Source organism: Xyrauchen texanus, chromosome 30, assembly GCF_025860055.1.
Source record: "Xyrauchen texanus isolate HMW12.3.18 chromosome 30, RBS_HiC_50CHRs, whole genome shotgun sequence".
In the NCBI taxonomy this organism is placed as follows: domain Eukaryota; kingdom Metazoa; phylum Chordata; class Actinopteri; order Cypriniformes; family Catostomidae; genus Xyrauchen; species Xyrauchen texanus.
In genome coordinates, this window is record NC_068305.1 from 8,169,634 (window position 1) to 8,189,852 (window position 20,219).

The 20,219-nt window shown below is 37.7% G+C and overlaps 1 protein-coding gene across 2 annotated transcripts in view; it reads left to right on the forward strand.

Annotated features, from left to right (window-relative positions):
• The window catches only part of LOC127624134 (neurexin-3b), a 485,619-nt gene that overhangs the window by 289,664 nt on the left and 175,736 nt on the right, over positions 1 to 20,219 (forward strand). The window contains exon 1 of one of the 2 annotated variants that reach the window (XM_052098813.1): positions 1,808 to 2,569. The exons of the other annotated variant lie outside the window; for it this stretch is intronic. Within the exon in view, the coding sequence (XP_051954773.1) occupies positions 2,335 to 2,569 (235 nt within the window). The 5' untranslated portion in view covers positions 1,808 to 2,334. Of the gene's footprint in view, positions 1 to 1,807; positions 2,570 to 20,219 lie in introns of those variants that run through there. 2 annotated transcript variants of the gene reach the window in all.

Sequence of the window (20,219 nt, forward strand, 5' to 3'; positions counted from 1 at the left end):
ACATGTTTTTACGTGTTGTCTCTAGTAGTTGTGTCCTGATGATCTGAGAGTTGACTCGGAGGTTTTCTGTTTTTGAGGAATGTCACTGTGACCTCATGTGGATTCTCTGGGCTGCATTCATTTCCTCTCCAGTTGTTTTGCTCATGTTACATGAGCACAATGAGTAAACAAGCCTAATCTCAACAACTCATACAGATAAGAGGCTCAAATCTCTTGTGATAAGCTATTAAAAAGATTGTTTGTCAACGATGAGACCGATGTGACAGATTGAAATATGATGAGTTAGATGTGTTTTTGTTTAAGGCAGTTTTACAAGATTAGTCTCACTTGCAAATCTTCTATGAAAAAGCGTTTTTTGGAGTGTTATGCTTTAATCGAGAGAAATTGTTGTTTGTTTATGTTCGTTTCACACTGAAAGGTGCACTCTTAGGAAGTAATCACTGTTCAAACAATCATGTCATTTGCAAAGGTAATCAACGGAAATGTTTATGTGTTATTGTTGTTGCTGGAAAAATTAACTGTTTTTACACTGTGAAAAGGGATGTCTAACCCTAACCCAAATGTAACAGCACAAAGGAAAGATGTTTTGCGCAAAAGTTTCTCTTTCAAAGCTGTGGAGACTTGATGGAGGTCTAAGTTATGCTTCATTTGAGTATCAACTTTGAAAGTGCACTTACTGTTAGCAGTGTGGGAGACCCGGTTTGGATCTTATATTTTTACTCTGCTGATGGTTAGGTTTAAGTTCGGGGTCTGGGTTGGGGGGTACAGTTTATAAAATATGGATTCCTCTTCACTGTATTACAGCCTGTACAACTGAAAACAACTCGCTTTTGGCGCCCCTTTGTGGACAGTATTACACCCAGGAAATGGAGCTCACACGTTCCCATTCGACCCAAAACAAAATTATAAGAAATGTTTGTGTACATTTTGAAATCTTTGAATTTTGATTGTATAATTTGGTATCTCAACTAATTTGAGCACATTTTTATGATCTCTACTGATACATGTGAGAGAAGAGAAAAATCTGAGTAGCGGTAGACTTAAGCTAATTAATATTGTTTATGTGTAGGAGAAACAATTTCAAAGTTAAAGAGATCTATCATTTGTCATTTTTCTTTCCTATGGGTCCTCGTTGTTGTCTAGTAGAAACACATGATACATTAAAGAGACCTTTGAGGATTTTCTCCAACGGGATAACTAAAAAGTTTTTTTAGGCGGGCTTTTTGATGGCTGCCTTTCTTTGAGACACAATGCCTGCTGAAACCGCAACATTTGTTTGTGTCTGCCAAAGAAATATGTATAATTTGTATAAGCTGGAGATAGTGAAACATTATATGTATTATGAATCTCTCTCCATGTCACTGTGGGTTTTCAGCTCCAACTGAAACATGCAGCAAATCTCTCAGCTCAGATGACATCCTTATCACCAACTTGCTGCGAGACATCTGATTCCGTGACTGCCTGAAAGGCATCTCTCGCTTCTCTTTCACTCTATTCCTCACTCTCACATTATTTTCGTTCACTGTCGTTTACACACTCTTGTTCTCTCCTTCACGTGACTCAAAGGCAGCTCACTCCTCTGCAGAGGCAGCCAGCCCTCCTGATTTGCTTGGTGCTGTGGAGCGATTTGCATAGGGGCTGGCCTACATCTGAGCAACTCCCGCCTCCTCTTCCACATCCATCCCATCGTCTCCGCTTACTTTCACCTGAGTTGAGCCTCCCCCATCCATCCCCCCTTTGCTCCTTTTCTCTCTCCTCTTCTGCCAGCTTCTCTCTCCATCCTCTCCACTGGAGAGTCTCTGTTCTGTCTCTGTCTTTCTTTCTCGCTCAGTGACTGGAAGGGGGCTTGGTGCTCGGATCTCTGTCAGGACTTTTGGTTCATTAGCTGTGTGTGTGTGAGTGAATGCAATGGTAGAGCGAGTCAGTGAGCTCCTCTCTGCATCAGTTTAGCAGAAGAGGGTCAGCACTAACTGGAGTGTGTGGTCGCTTGACGGATGCTCCAAAGCAGTGGCGCAGGTTGCTGGTCGCCACTCGTTGACTTTCTGTTTTGTTCTCCCTCCTCTAGAGGTGAGTTGGATCAACCGGGGATACACAGCGCACTGATTCTGCCTCTGATAAATAACATCTCCCAGAACTGAGGAATAACTAAATTTGCAAAGTCTCTCAGGACCACGGAAAGAAGAAGACTTCAAATCTCCCCAGGATTTTGCTTCAATTTTTCGTCAAAGAGGGTGCTTGCGTTCCCTGCCATGGGATCATAACGGCATCAATTCTTAGTTTACCTGTCTGTATTTGAAAACAGTCTACTCTTTCGGTGAGGAGGGGGCGACCAACATGCGCCCCCATTCTAAGACCCAATACTCCCTGTGGCTCGCCCGCATGCTGCCCCTGGCCGCGGGGTGTGTGTTTGGCACCGCATGGGGCTCGAACACCGATAACAACCTCGTCCTTTCTTCCTCCACATTCTCTCATTCTGAGACCCAGCATCACCATCACCCGGCAGGAGCCAGACATCACCCGGCACCTGTCGCCATCTACCGCTCCCCTGCCCCCCTGCGAGGTGGCCACGGTGAGTTTTTCTCTCTGTCTGTCTGCCTGGAGATATAGCTGTTTCAGACAGTTGATGGAGTTGATGAAGTCTTTGAAACCGAGTACTGAGCAAATCAGGGCTTTCAATCATTTCTTTAATTTTCTCTAGGTGCAGTCATCATTAGAAACAATTGGAGATTAATTTCAGAGCATGCATGATTGGGGGATTTTATTGCACAGAGGATGCTCTTTTAAAACTCAGCAGACTTATTGGTGATCGTAGATACAGTATGTTTCATTGAAGCATCAACTTTATCTCAGATGTTTCTCCTAAAAGTTGACATGCAATAATTGTACAGAGCTATAAAATGAACGTGGAAAGCATAGACCAGATAATTTGGTTTCAGAAGAGAAATCTTGGCGTTCATATTGAGATTTTTGATGTTTGGTTTGCTTTGGCTTCTTGGCAGATCTGAACGCAATCAAATGTAAGATTACTGGGGTCTTTTTTCAAGGGAAACAAATGCTGGAAACTTCAGCAAAAGTCTTTGTTTGCTCTTCATTTATTTTCATTGCTGTCTAAGAGAAACTGAGATATTAAAGAGATTTACTATTGTAATTTGTCTTTCCAATGGGGTGGTGACATCACTTTGTTAAGCATTTTGTTGGTGTGAGCACATTTCTGTTATTTAGATATGACTTTATGATGAGCATGGTAGATTTATGTTTATGTATCGTGAGTGAGGGTGCATGTGTTTGTGCACATACAGGGTTGGGGAGTTATGGAATACATGTAACGTGAATACAAAATATAAGTAACTGTATTCCACTACAGTTACAATTTATATCATTGGTAATTAGAATACAGTTACATTCAAAAAGTATTTTGATTACTGAAGAGATTACTTTGCATTGTATTGTCATTTGTTTCATTTAATATTTAGTGCTTTCAGATGGAAAAGTGCATTTGAACAGCGGTGAAACACTTTCTTATGATGTTTTACATTCATACGAGCAGACAGAGAAGTACGTTTGAAGTAAGTTTGGAGCAGAAGAAATAGAAATAAACCTTGTGTAAATTGTCAGCTTTATGCTAAGCTAAAATGCTATTTCTAGCCATTTTACATGCACGTTACCAGACACGATCATATTTTTTATCAAGAAAATTCACGTTGGATCATAATTTCTTTTTGTCTAGTAAGATCTTTGATATTAGGGCAAAACAATTTTTTATAGTCAAAACAATTGAAAAAATCAACCAGTGCTGAAGAAGTAATCCAAAGTATTTAAGAATACGTTACTGACCTTGAGTAATCCAACGAAATACGTTACAAATGACATTTTACAGCATGTATTCTGTAATCTGTAGTAGAATACATTAATAAAGTAACCCTCCCAACACTGTGCACATATTTGTATTTGAAGTGCAAAAGGCGATTGAGCTTGACTCCATTTATGCAGTTCAGAGAGTTTTTGTCCACTCCTTTTGTCAGTGCTACAGCAGATGGGGGTGACAGGAGGAGAGAGAGAGAGTGTGCATCACTAATCTGATCCTGTCAGGTCGTCACCACTCAACACACTCACACAATCCAGACCTAATGAGGTTCTACCCCTCTGTCCCTTTCTCTCTCCATCTGCGCGTGGTGTCTGACTTCCTTCGCCCAAACGGATATGACATCCACTCTGCATAATTTCACCAAATGAGGTGGAAGTGTTTTTAAGTTGTCTTGATCCAGGTGTCTCCCAGACACGTTTTGGGAGACTCTAGTTTTGTGTGGCCACTAGGAGCGTTGGAGTCGTTCTAACAGGTGGCATATCCCTCCCAATTTCATTGGCTGTAACTACATTTGCTTTGTATATTTGCCAACCTAGATTTGGTAGGTAATTATCCTTTCTGAAAGACCCGTGGCTTTATGAGTCCCTCCACAATTTCAAATCATTCTGACCGGTGATAAATGTCATTTGTAACTTTAACACTATTCATCCGAGCAGCGCACAGAAATGGTAATAGTGTGATATTGAAAGCACACAACACTCTGGGTAATATTTTATACTAAAAATAAGAAAGAAAGAAAAAAAAGAAAGAAAAACTGATTTAAAGCCTTGTTATAAACTGAAGTAATTAACTAAAAGTTAAAGGGATAGTTCACTAAAAAAAAGTAAATGCTCTCATCATTTACTCACCCTCATGCCATCCCAGATGTTCTTTCTTCAGCAGAACACAAATTAAGATTTTTAGAAGAATATTTCAGCTCTGTAGGTCCATTCTTTGCAAGTGAAGGGCTATAAATAAAGGGCAGCATAAAAGTAATTCATACCACTCAAGTGGTTAAATCCATTTCTTCAGAATGATATGATGAATGTCGGTGAGAAACAGATCAATATAAGTCAATTTCTGCCCAGTATGGAGCATATGCATAAAGAATGTTAATCACCAAAAACACAAGAAGAATGTGAAAGTTAAAGTGGAGATTGACTGAGCAGGGAGGATAATTTATAGTAAAAATTGAATTAAATATTGATGGTTTCTTTCCCAACCTATCAAATCACTTCTGAAGACATTCATTTAACCACTGGAGTCATATGGATTACTTTTATGCTGACTTGTCTGATTTTTGGAGCTTCATAATTTTAGCACCCATTCACTTACTGACCAAAAGAGCTGAGAAATTCTTCTAAAAATCTTTATTGGTGTTCTGCTTTTTTCTGCTTTTTTCTGCAATTCAACAACTTTCTGGTTTGGTGCAGCTATGAAATCAGACATCAGAAGACTACAGAGGATAATTCGGACTGCTGAGAGGATTATTGGTTGCCCCCTACCCCTCCTTCAAGAACTATACACTTCCAGAGTGAGAAAAAAGACTGGAAAAATCACCCTGCCCACTACCTTTTTGAACTGTTGCTCTCTGGCTGACGCTTCAGAGCTCTGAGCACCAGAACTGTCAGGCACAGGAACAGTTTTTCCCTCAGGCTATCCATCTCATCAACAATTTAACTGCCCCATTGAGCAATAATTATATGAAATACATATTTATATTATCCAGCATATCCACTTCTGCCATTACATACATTGCACTGTACATAATATACTGTATTTTTGTTCTTTATATAACGGATTTGTAATAGATTGCACTACGTGTGTGTGTGTATGTGGGTATGTATGAAGGTGAGTGTATGTACGTATATGTATAATTATTTAATTTTATTAATCTTTTTTTGTTTTTTGTTTTTAATTATCTATGTCTTGCTGCTGTTTTTGTATTGTTGTACACTGGAAGCTTCTGTCACAAAGACAAATTCCTTGTATGTGTAAGCGTACTTGACAATAAAGCTCATTCTGATTCGGATTCGGATTCTGAAAAAGAAAGAAAGTCACACATCTGGGATGGCATGAGGGTGAGTAAATGATGAGAGTATTTTCATTTGTGGGTGAATTATCCCTTTAATTGAAAAATGAAACCAAACAACTAAAGTCATTACTGAAAATAATTTTGAAATATAATAAAATGTAAACAAAACAGTAAAACAGAAGAAAAAAAACTATTCAAAACAGTGATTGAAAATCTGTTAAAAATAATATAAAAGTAAACATAAACAGAAAAAAGAAGTAGAAAAAACTTGGTTAAAAATTTGCTAAAAAAAAAAAAGTAAATAAATAAAATAAAAAACATTTATAATAATAATTATTATTAAAAACCCACCAGAACAAAACTAAAAACACTGGCAGTGGTATAAAATAATCTATGAAAGGTAAATTAAAGGCTAATTTAAAGGTTTGTAAAGGGAAATTAAATGTGAATTATAATGAATAAATAAACAACAATACAAAAAAATCACGTTTGTATTCATCAAGCTCTCTTCACATGGTGGAATACTCTGACCTGTGTTTCTCTGTGAGATAAAACAAACCACCTGTAAATGCTAATTATATGTACAGTGCATAGAAACTTACCAAGACAAATAATAAAGATTAGGACAGATGTACATATATTTATCAACATTCTGAATCTGATTCTTTAAATATACTATTAAAGTTGAAACTGAAATATATTCAAAATAAAACAGAAAGGTGAGCATGGAATAAACTAAAATGCAGCTAACTAAACCATCACTGAATCTAAAGCTAAAATGCAATAAAATTCAGTGCATCACTGAATCTAAATTGGCTGAACTAGGCTGAAATTTGAAGTCAGTTTGAAAATAGAACTGAAATAAAAACCATGAAAATGTAAACCTACATTATAATAACCCTGGTCAGAGGGAGGACAGTCAGTGTGTGTGTGTGTGTGTGTGTGTGTGTGTGTGTGTGTGTGTGAGCGTGTATTTATCACTTTGTGGGGACCAAATGTCCCCATAAGGATAGTAAAACCCGAAATGTTTGACCTTGTGGGGACATTTTGTCGGTCCCCATGAGGAAAACAGCTTATAAATCATACTAAATTATGTTTTTTGAAAATGTAAAAATGCAGAAAGTTTTCTGTGAGGGTTAGGTTTAGGGGTAGGGTTAGGTTTAGGGGATAGAATATAAAGTTTGTACAGTATAAAAACCATTATGTCTATGGAAAGTCCCCATAAAACATGGAAACACTACATGAGTGTGTGTGTGTGTGTGTGTGTGTGTGTGTTTGAGTGTTTATAGAGAATAGGGGGCTTAGATAGCTCAAGTGTGTTTAAGTTAACTGGAATCAGTGAAGCAACAGTGACTGAGAAGAGGAAACGACTCTTTCTTTCTCTCTTCCCTGTTTGAAGACATCCTCTGTCCTCCGGGATGCACTGCTGAGCTCAGCCAGGGCTGCAAATGAAAAAGACTCTGTCAAGAGACAGACCTACACACACACACACACACACACACACACACACACACACAGTCAGACTGGTCAGTGTGGATGCCTCTCTAAAGAGGACATAATCTAGATGATTCAGTCTCTGAATTCACTTCTGTCTCTTTATATGTTTAATGTTCATGTGGAGTCTACAATGAAGAGTCTGCATTGCAAACATGTCCCTGAGATCTACAATTAGTGCAATAAACATATTGGATTATATTTATGGCATCTTAATATGCAGACTCAAATATAAGTGCCCCATCTGTACATTGATTATAAAATCTATCGAAATTGGCTTTTCATTCCATAATTGACAGAGCTTTCATTACAGCTTTATGCTTTGTTTTTTGTTTTTTCCCTTTCTAATTCTTATCTTATCCTTAAGAATTGTATGTTATATCTTAACCAGCTTTATATGGTTGATCAAGAACGCTGTGTCATGGACAGAAATGCTTTGCACTGTTTGGGCTGGTAAAAACAAACACACCCCATTTAACTGTTTCAAATAGAGCCCAGGCCTTTTGAGTTCTTATTGGGAGACACACAGACACACACACAGTCCCATTCTCACTCTATTTCTATGCCCTCCATTTTGGCCTGAGACAGCTAATCAATGACCGTCTTTGTTTTTGCTGTATAATTCTGGAGGTTATTTGAGTTTTTTGCTGCCGTTCTCTGCATGATTCAGTCTTTATCTCAGTGCAGACAGAATTGTACGAAGCATATTTGCATGACGAGAACACTGAATGAATGAAAAAACACAAGTCAAATAATGAAGGTAATTTCCTCTCTCTCTCTCTCTCTCTCTCTCTCTCTCTCTCTCTCTCTCTCTCTCTCTCTCTCTCTCTCTCTCTCTCTCTCTTGCACTTGCTCAGACTTGCTGATTCCTTTCCTAAATGTGTGACCTCATCTGGTAATTCCAGAGTTCGGAAGTACAGTAGCTTAACTGCAAAAAAAAAAAATTATAATATTTATATATATTCTTACTCAATATTCATCTTTTTTTTTTTTCTTTTTTCACATGTGCTTGAGAAGCAAAATGCCATAAGATAATCAGATGATAAGTCTTGTTTTCAGAGAAATCTAATAATATATATATATATATATATATATATATATATATATATATATATATATATATATATATAAACTAGTGAGGAAAAAAACAAGATTTGCCCGTTTTCCTATTGATTTAAGTCTCCATTGACATACATTGACCTAATAATAACTTGTCTTATGTCATATTGTTTAAAGGATATTTAGATATTTGTACTGGAAAACAAGCCAAAACACTGACTTTTGTAGTGTAACTAAAAGTACTGATGTTACTAACTAACTACATTTTTTAGAAGCGTCACAGTAACTCATTGGCTTTCAAAACAATGTAGCTTTTCATGTAACTAGCTACGTTTTCTGACAAATAATACACCTAATAGTAGTAGAGGTGGTGTAGTGTGACAGAGTGCTACATTGTTGTTTTTACACCACATTGTATTGCAAGGGATAATCAAACACACTTCTAGAATGTCCTCTCTCTCATTATACAAACTATACATTTAGTCAAAAGCTTCTGTTCGTCACACAATTTTCAATAAATTATGGTGTTCTCTAGTTTTATCGGTGGTGTTTCATGTAAACTGATCTTTTCAAATGCTGCTTAATGCGGTCACTGTAACAGATCCTTTAATGTAGTTGAATTCTTTAAATTGTGTGTAGCTTTTAGCTTGACAAGCTACATTATTAACATTGTGTAGTTGTCTTATTGCTTGCTGCTTGGAAAATGACTGTCAGATAATGGTTTGGCAGTCACTCATTTTCTTGGACATAAGAGTCATTGCTAACTAATTGCATTTACGATCTCATGTAATTATGCTGATGGAGCTGAAGAGGAAATAGTCACACCCCTGCTGATCACTGCCTCATTTGGATGTTCAAAAATCCCTTACAACATCCCAAATCCCATCCATGCATCTGATCAAATGCCTTTATATTGAACACTTTTATGGAAAATGATTTAACCCTTAAATGCATGGGCTTTTTGCCAAACACTATAACATACCTCTGAGATAGAGTAGAATACGTATATTATGTTATATTTTAGTGCTTTATTATTCATAGATTAAAGAGATGACGCAACAAATTATAGAACAGGGTTCATTACTTCAACACTGAAATGTGACGCATGAAACAACATTCTCAGGTACTTATTAAGTCTAAATAGATGTTCAGTTTGTAGAATTTCAGTATGCATGTATACTGCATGTGGGATACTGAAAATGCACCACTGTTGCGCAGAATTTAGACATGATATATTAGTCATTTGAAAGAGTATGGTGCTCATTTGTCTTGTAATAAACAAAGACATAGATATTCTGTGGTAGTAAACCTAAATAGAAATGAAATATTCAAAAAATTTGATTTCAAGATGTGGAAATATATATTGTGACATTGTAACATATCTCAGGTCACTTAATATCCTATAAAACTTATCCTATGGTAATTAAAGAAGATATATATATATATATATATATATATATATATATATATATATATATATATATATATATATATATATATATATATGTATGTATGTATGTATGTATTATATAAATTATATGAGGTAAAGGAGGTGGAATGAGGTATGCATTTAAGGGTTAAAGTGATAGTTCTCCCAAAAATTATAATTCTGTCATCATTTTGTCCTCCTACTATGTCTCGAAACCTGCATAACTTTCTTCCTTCCATGTAACACAAAAGTAGTTATTTATAGCAGATTGTCCAAGCTGCACTTTTGGATATGGTGTAAGTGACCACTGCGGTCAAACACGATTTTCAAGACAAGATTTGCAGTGAATAACAATTTAAATTGGTTTCTGTTCCTTGCACAAAACTATCACATGGCTTCAGAAGACTTGGAATATATTCAGTCATGTAGACTACTTTTATGATTATTTTATGGTGTTATTGTACACTTTATTTTATAGACGAGAGCAGCATGAACATTCTTCAAAACTTCTTTTGTGTTCCACAGAAAGAAAGAAAAAATAAGAGAAAGAAAGAAAGACAAATTGGTTTGGAACGTCAAGTTAATAATGAGTAAATCATGATATAATATTCACGTTTGGGTGAACAATATTTAAGGCGCAACAAAGAACTTGATTTGACTAGAAAGCTTTCAAAAAACATTCCTTCTGCTTCAGTTGTGATCTTGTCAGGAACTCATGAGATTTACCTATACTAACATTCTATACAGTGTTACACCACCAAGATTTAGCTGGGTATTTTATTTCAACACCAAAATTATCTCATCCTATAATGCAGAGTTTACATACACCATTACATTACTAGCCTAAAAGTCACACAGCAATTGTATGGAGAAATTATACACATGTTTGTTTTTAGTTGTGCCTAAGGGACTGTGTGCTATTATTTAAAGCTTGCCTGTGTCTGGGTTAGACCATGGATCCCTTCAGTATGTGACTCACTGTCCCAGAAAGTTATTCAATGGGTATGGAGAGGCAGGAACCCTCAAAAGCAGCAAGAAAGCAGTTCAAATTGCAGTGCGTGCAATTAATGTTATACAAATCCGTCTATTTCAAAAATCTCAAGATGGCAGATCACTCCTCCATAAATGGAGATGTGTGCAGTCTCATGTAGCTATTTGAATAGTCTGTTCCACATCTTGTCTGCAGCTTAAGCCCTGTTCACGCATGCAGCTAGTGGGCACTAGTGGCCGTTCATACTGCTGTCGCACTTACGTTACTGATGGACTGCGCGTCTGGCCATATCTTTTGAAAAACTGATCAAAGGTAAAACACATTGCCTGGACACACCCACATCTAATCACCAACGATCACTGTAGCTCATGTCACCAGATTTCCAAGAAACACCCATTTAGGCAAGAATATCGGTTCAATCTGAAATCGATGGTAGCGCAGTAATAGAACAGCGTGAAACAAATTAGCTGCTCATTCTTCAAATAGTGGTGTAGATGTATCTGTGAAAGGTTGTGCAGACAAAATCAAAGAAATTGGTTGAAAATTGTTTGTGGACATATTTTCAATCCCCATAAAAGTAATTAGTAAGGATTATTTAATGGACATAACACTCCTAAATGCATTTAGCAACAGCACACGTCGCGCAGCAGCACCCGCAGCTAGAGAGAAAGTAGCGAGAATTCAGAACAAGACGAAAAGCAGTTCTTCAAGTAAGCTTGGAAAATAGTTAAGAATTGATTAAACTGTAAAGATATGCAGAAATATGAATATTGACTACCAATTGGGATAAGCAAGTTGCTTACAAACAATCTCTCTGTACTGCTGTGTCATTCAGTTCATTTTTCATAGGTCAATCTTAAATCAAAAGAAATCAGGATTAAAAATAATGGTCAGCTGACAATAATTTATTGATGAAAATATCTGTTACTGCAATTATTGTTAGTAAACCTCCTATACAAATTGACATACACATGGTATCACCCGTCTAAAAAGCTTTCAGAATCTTTCTATATTTTTCTGACTAATAAGTTGCCAATAATTAAATAGACTAAGAAATAAATAGATATTTAAAACTTTATTAACTTAAAAAAATTGCTTCCTGCCAGCAGTTGACGCATCAGTAACGTAAGCCCTATGGCGTGTTCACACGAGAAATTAGAAGCCCGTTCTTTGAATACAACAGAGGAACGAGTGTCACATGAGTGCTATTTCAATTCAAACAGCAATTCAGCGCTGGGAGGAAGCAACGATTTAAAGTCAAAAACTTTAAAATTACCATTTTGTTTCTTACACCAGCCTATCGATTTGCTCCAGAAGACATTCATTGATCAACTGGAGTCGTGTGGATTACTTTTATGCCTTTTGGACCAACAAATAGCCAGCAGCCTGATGGCACCCATTTACTTACATTATAAGGACCTTCAGAGCTTCGACATTTTTCAAAAAATCTTAATTTGTGTTCTGCTGAAGAAAGACAGTCATACACATCTGGGATGGCATCAGGGTAAGTGAATAATGAGAGAATTTTCATTTTTGGGTGAACTTTTCCTTTAAGAGTCCCAACCCAAAATGCTGAAGTGGACTTAAGGGGCTTTAGATTTAGCAAAATTATTAATACTTGAGGAGTCGTTAGAAACAATCTTGCAAGATGATTGTGCACCTTGGACCAGTATGAGACCCCAGATTTAAAGATTTGATGCCACAAACCTCACAAAACCCAGCAAATCTACTGACTAGTTGGTAATGGTATGCCATCTGGACTTAGCGGCGGGTAATATAACTCAGTATAATCTAATGAGTGTGTGCTGTGTTTAGGTGCTCGTGTCTTTCTGTTGGTATTAATTTGGTTTGCTGGCCTTTCAAGTGCATTTAAATTGTTACTTTGCTTTTTGTTACTGTTAACTATGAAAGCTTGTTATATTATGTTACAAAGTGGATGCCATCAAAGCATTTGCTTTGCTTTGTTATGATGTCTGAGATATTAAAGGCATCATAACTGCACTTATGATTACGTGTAACTCATCTCTATGCACTAAATCAATACACTAGTTAAGTGCAGCAACATTGAAATCAGAGTGTGGAGTTTCGCCTCTGGACTTGTTTTTCTTTGCTCAAGTGTCTGCTATCTATAAAGAGAAAGATTGATTTTGTTCCTCGGTGACTGCCAATGGAAAACTATTTGGTTCTCAATGTGTAGCTAATTAGCAAGGTATGCTACAGTAGGTGAGAGTAGGTGACCATTCTCTGCTCTTTAACTAGATTGTTAGATGGTCTTTAGAAAGCAGTATTTAAGGTTGACTACTCTAGCTGAGTACATCTGTAAGCCTTTATTGTGTTTTCTTGTTCAATATTAAGATGTAGTTAAGGTCAGTGGAGGTCCATGAGGGAATTTTCTGGGGAGGTTGATGCTGTGTGTAAGTTAATCAATATTGTTCTAACAATAAAGCATTGCATTAAGTATCTTTTTTTCTGACAATTACGCTTATGTACACAGATAATCTCTCCCTGGATATCTTCACATAGTGTAGATAATTAATGCTATGTAATACTTCTGATCACCAATCCAACACTGGTCATTATAGTAAACAAACCTATGTACAATGACCAATATAAGGCACATAACTGGTAATCTGGTAATCAGAAGGACATTGGTTCGATCCCCACAGCCACCACCATTGTGTCCTTGAGCAAGGCACTTAACTCCAGGTTGTCCCTATAATAAGGGCTCTGTAAGTCACTTTGGATAAAAGCATCTGCCAAATGCATGAATCTAAATGTAAATATGCTAACCTACAGTATGATTGGATATGTATGTGGCAATTATATTTAGCCTCCCTTTTGCTTATTTTCCAACTTATTTTGGATGGAAGCATACAACATTGTTTCATTTGAATATCCATTTTAATTTGCCAGTTTATTGAGATGAGCTTTTATGCTGTCAGCCTGCTCTGACATTCATGCAGTAATGAGAACATGCCTGGTCAACTGCACCAGACTAGTCGAAAGTCTTTTTAGAAAGTCAGTCCACTCGGTGGCCATCTTTGGAACACTCTTAAGGCAGCTATTTTTCTTTGTAAACAAGTGGCACACAAGTGCAGTTCCTATCGACTTGAATGGGGAAAGACCAAAATCTCCAAAATGGTTGGTCAAAATTACAATCATATTTCAAATCAGATGTAAAATCTGAAAACATTGGTATCTTAAACTGTAGTTCTTTACCTCAGATTATGCTAAAAAAATGCAATTCTCACAGCTTGTTTAGCTAATGCACATGCGTGTTCTCGAGGTAATTGACAGGTGATGTCTGTATCTGAAAAGTGATTGGCTCTTTTACCTGGTGGGACTTTCATCCTTGACCATTGGGCATTCCAATTTCTCCCATCCAATTTAATAGAAGTGTCTGGTTTCTGCTAAATAGTCGCACTGACTTTACAGTGAAATCGTTAAGAGTAGGTTGACTTTTCATTAGCTAAAATCATTCTGTGCTTACAGAAATGTGAAACACTGCCCCCAGTGGCCAAAGCAATCACTTTTGTTTGGCGAATGTACATGTGTGAGCTCCATTTTTCAGGTGTATTTTCCACAGAGGGGCACCAAAAGCAAATTGTGAAGCAAGTTGAATTCATATTTTATAAACTGTACCCCCCAACCCAAACCCTAAACATAGCCATCAGTGGAGTAAAAATGTATGTTAGAAGAAAAACCTCTGAGCTGCACTCAATTTTGCAAACAATATTATTTCCTGGTCCTAACACAGCATCTAAACCCAGGTCTCCCACACTGCTGATGCCATTTAAAGACAGTCAATTTTATTCCTTTAGCCATACGGTCATTATGAATGAGGACTCATTTGAAGTTTGACTGGTGAATTTTGGTTCACATCTGACTTCATTATCGGTTTTAAGTGATGTCACTTCATCATTTCATGTTCTTCAGCATGTATTTTCTGCTTTGTGCTGTCAGACTGGCAGTAATACTCTCATGTCTACTTGAGGCGAGAACGGAACAGCTAATAGGGTTGCTAAAATGCAGTGTGAGAATATTGAGGTGGGATTTGGTATTGTCCCACAGGAGACACAAGAGCCGAATGGCTAAGATGGGCACATAGCTGCTGTGAAGCCCAATAATGTTGCAACCTCTGAAAGTAACGGTTTCTAAACCAGTAAATTACTTCTCTGTTGCCATAGTGATGTAGGTTGTATTGTAGCTGTGTTGTCCTTTGTGATTTGCAGCCAGACTTGTGCAAAACCCAGATCTGTATAGTGAGTATGTTGCCTGTAGTTGTGTTAAGATGTGAATCACAAGGTAATCTACTTAGGTCAAATGGTGCTGAATGAAACACAGTAAAATTAATTGATTTAAAGCAAACCCTATAGAGTTCAATCTGCCTAAATGGGATTATATTAGGGGTAACTGTAACCCTACATGAGATGATTTAATTTTGATTACTTGACAGTGTGTAATTTGATAAAATGGCTGCATGTGGAGACCTGAAAGCTTGGATTGTAACAAGCTTTAGGATGCCTTCAACTGAACTGCAATGGCTCTTTGTAAAATGCTGCGTACTGCCGGGTATTGTCAGTACTCAGATTCATCAGATTCAGTGCCGTTATGAACGCATTAAATTAACTTTGTGCATGCCACAGAATACTGATTGCAATAACGGCCCCAATTAATACATGTCACAGTTGCATTCCTCGTAATTATAGATTGTCATCATAATGGTTGTCTAAATTTAGAGCCAGTGGTGCGATGAACTAGCTGGACTCAGGGTTTCGTGCCTAGCGTGCATATTAGCCACTCTGAAGTGTTCTATAGAATGACAGAGAAGGTTAAATGTCTTAAGACTTCTACTTTTGACTGTTCGTCTCTTGACCTTTGCCTATTCCCTCTTTTTTAACTCAAGAGCGCAGACTAAATTATGCGCTCTAATTATTTCTCTGAGCTCCACTAGTGTCATCCAGCCCTTTCCAGACTATGAAAACCTCTGGTTCTTATGACCTTATTCATCCTAGACTTGCATGAAACCCAGCAATAAAACATTATTTCTTCCACTGGATTCCTTCCTATCAGAAGCTGCCCCATTAAGCTAATAGCTGAGGTTGCATTAAACGAAAATTAATATGGGAAAAGAATGCTTTTATTTTATTATGGGTCGTGAAATTTTTTAATAATTTATTTTGTTGAGGTAAATTGAAATGTGAAAAGTTTTTTTTATAGAAAGGTGGAAAGGTTTTTTCCCTGCTTAAAAAAAAAGTATAAACCCATCTAAGATGATTTGCTGGTCTTTTGCTGGTTTAAGCTAAATTGTAGCCCAAACCTCTCTATAACCAGAATACCAGACCAACTGGTCCAGTTTGATAGTTTTTTAGAAGATTTTGTGTACTTGTCAGCTGATCTAGCTGGGAGACCTGCTAGATCAGCAGAGCACTGGCTTGGCCATGCTTGGGGACAAGCTAGACCAGTTTAACCTCACCTTGGTCATGTTTGGGTACCAACTAAACCAGCTTAACATCAATTTAACTTGGAGACCACCTATACCAGATGAACACTAGCTAGGCCAAGCTGGGAAACCAGCTAGGCCAACTGAAGACAATTTTGGCCAGCTAAAAGTACTAATTTAAGACCAACAAACTGCCTGGTTTAGGCAGTTTTTCCTTAGGCAAACAATCTTTATATATATATATATATATATATATTCCCCTCTAAAATCACCAGGCTGGAAGACCAGCTTGTCTAGTTGTATGGTTTAATAGGGTTTTAGGCACTTGCCTGCTGCTATCACTTAAAACCAGCTAAACATATACTTGGCCATTTTTGGGACCAGCTAGACCAGCTTAAACCAGCTGAGCATAAGCTTGGCTGTGCTTGGAGATCAGCTAGGCCAGATGAACACCAGTGATCTATGCTGGATACCAGCTATATTTTCAGCTATAACCTGCTAAGACTAGAAAAATGCCTGGTTATAGGCTGGTTCACCTTAGGCAAGCAAGATTAAGCTTGTTTATTTTAGCAGGGTAACTAGCAGAACCCCTGTAGAACCCTCTAAAACCTCTCTATAACCAGAAAACTAGACCAGGTTGAAAAACCTGATGGTTGTAAATGGTTTTTGGGCACTTGTCAGCTGGTCAGTCTGGGAACTAAACTAGATAAACACCAGCTTGACCAAGCTACAAGACCAACTAGACCGTCTGAAAACCATTTTGGACGGCTAAGACCAGCAAACCACCTGGTTTAGGCTGGTTTACCTTAGGCAAACAATCTAAAGCTTTGTTAGGAGGGTAGCTAACAGATTTCAAGTTTTGATGATAACAGTGTTTGTGCTCTACAGTGTCATGTTCTCTTGTTTGCTTCTCTTATGCCCATCCACCTTTCCTCCATTCCGTGTAGGATTCTGTCTGTCATCTTGATTAATTGTGAGGCGGTCTTTGAGAAGAATGTGATAACAATAGTATGACAGTCATGCTAGCAGAGCTGGAGGCCCGTGTCAGTGTGGAGGGCAGGATGGGTAGGCTCTGTCTGCTTAGTGATATCAGACCAGTGAAGAGGATACAATTCCAGAGATGGTTCTGGGGTAGTGTGTGAGTCACACACTCAAACCGATGTCTTGTCCGTTTAGCGCTGTGAGCTGGATAATATTATCTGTGACTGACCTCCTCCCTATCCATGTCCTTTTCCATTCGTTCTTCTGGTTTGTATCATCATAATAGTCCTCTTTGCTTAGGTGGGTAGGGTTATTGACCTCCCAGCAATCTCTTTTGTGTTTTTTAAGGCATGAATGCTGAGTAATCTTGCCTCAGACTGTGAAGGATTTAGTGTGAAGACATTCAGAAGACCTTGCGTCATTGGCTGCAATTTCCATTCGGCAAACATAGTGTGGGAAAGACATTGTGCACCCACGCAAATCCATAACGACATTTAAATACAGTGTTATACACACGCTCGCATAAACAAACAATTGTTGGGATCCTTACAGGAACAGAGGATGCTTTAGCTTAGCAGTCTTTTGAGTTTAAAGGGGACATATTATGCCACTTTTTACACAATTAAATATAAGTCTCAGGTGTCCCCAGAATATGTCTGTCAAATCTCAGCTCAAAATACCTCACAGATAATTTCTTTAACCAAGCCTTTATACCCCTGTTTTGTAGCCCTGTTCCAAATTGTCTGTTTTAGTGTATGTAGCTTTAAATGTAAAGGTGCTGAAAGTGGGCTGCGCGATTCCTGCTGGTGCCATGGATACCCCAGCGACAACAATGCAGGAGAAGTTAAACAGTTCACAAATTATAAATAACACAGAGAACACACTAATTCAGACATCTTACTGTATTATGCATAACAAAGTTCGAGTTATGAAATGTGAAAAACCGCTATAGTTGTTGAAAATCGTTTCATAATCGTCTTTGAAATAGTGACTAGTTTTATTACATGGAAAATCTTCATTGCATGACCACTCAAGCGGGACTGTGGAGGACGCCAATCAGTTTATATTGTAACCGAAACAGAGCTACAGCTTCATTGTTATGGAATAAGGTAGTTAGGGACTAGTTCCTACTTCACACAATGCGCAATGTTTTCGCAACAAGCATTGTTCACGCAACAGGCAAACAAGCAACTTCAGAAAGCACAATTGCAAACATTTAAAAAGTATAATCTGCTAAACTTACGACTTGCAAATGTGAAGTTGGGTCACGGAAAGTTTGTATTTATCCATCATTGATCCTTAGCTTTGTAGCAAATCCAGACTTGTGTTGACCATCGTTGTTGAAGCAGTCCAAGTTAGCACAAGCGGCTCTAGCGAGGAGATAAAAATGGCAGACTGCGCTGCTCACTCAGGTTTTAATGAGGGTGGATCTAAGCTACTCTTCTCCAGCCTTGAGCGGTACCTTTCCCCTTTTGATGTCATAAGGGGCTGCAAACCTGAACGGTTCATTTGGAGACACTGTTTTATGTTGATGGGGAAAGGAAAGAAATGAGGGGATGGTCTTTTACCATTTTTTGTGGTTGTCTACACACTGGGGACACATCATTATATATATAAAATATTTAAAGTGGATTTTGCAGAATATGGTCCCCTTTAAGAGACACTCTTGTTTTGCATCTCTTGCATCAATGCGTCGCTCAGAGTCAAGAGTTTTGCAAAATTCTATCGGCTGAAAAGAAACATAAAATAATCTTTTCTGCACTGTTGAGCAAAAGATATTGCAAATTCACTGGAAATGAATGGATTTTATGAATACCATTGAAGGAGGTATTGTAAGACTACAGAGCACTCAGAGAAGAATAAAGCATTTAAGGGCTGATCGATGGCCTGGATCAATGACGAGAAACGAGTATTATGAAGATAATCGACTATTTAGAGGTGAATTGATTTGACAATGGTAAGATCACATTCAGACAAAAATCTAAATAAATAACATAGTCGCACATGCATATAGCAACGGGAGTGTTTTAGTTTTGTCGTGCTATCATTTGTTTTGTATTTACCATCTACGATCAAAGCAAGTGGCACAATATGCAATGAATCCAAAATAATTCCAAAGTGCTTTTCGCTTTTGTTCTACAGCTTCTTTTCGAGTGTCAGGTGATGTTTCTTCAGTATTAATTTCCATGTGCCACCGCAAACAGAGGTGAAATATAAAGCTTGCATCTGGGCATTCAGATGGTTTTAAACTTGTGCATTAGGATCAGTTATCATTACTGATAGGACAGACGACTAATTCAAGCATCTCTGACTGGCCATTGCCATTTTATTGCTCAGCGGACATGTCTGTGATTGGTTAGAAGACTCAACCACTGCAAAAACACGTTGTAAATAGAAACCATTGACGCAACAGGAGCTGACTTAAATTGAATGCTGTAATCGCCCGTTTATACGATTACATAATCGTGGCAGCTTTAATCGTAATCGCGATTCATTTTTAAATGAATTGTGCAGCCCTAATTGAACCAGAGTTATACTAATGGCACACTAACACACTTCACCTTTAAATATCAATTGTTACTGTATTTAGGACATACATTAGGCCCTGCCCAATTTGTTGAAAGCACTGAAGTCTGTAGAATTTCATGGCGCAGCTTTAAGTTTTGTTTCCACTGGAATTACTAGAATAGCCAAACCCTAATCGAAGATGGTGTTCACTCACTTTTGGCCATATAGTGTCACAGATTTAGTTACAGTTTTTCAAGAAGGCAATATTTCTTGTGTCTTTTACCCATGCCGATAGTGATAATGTGTGTGTACGTGCGTGTCCTCTGCAGTGATGAAAGGGATTTGGATGGGTTGTCTACGAGGAAATGTAATGCAGTCCACTTCTGTTTTGTCCCACTCAAACTGCCATCGGCCACTGTCTCTCACAACAGAAGG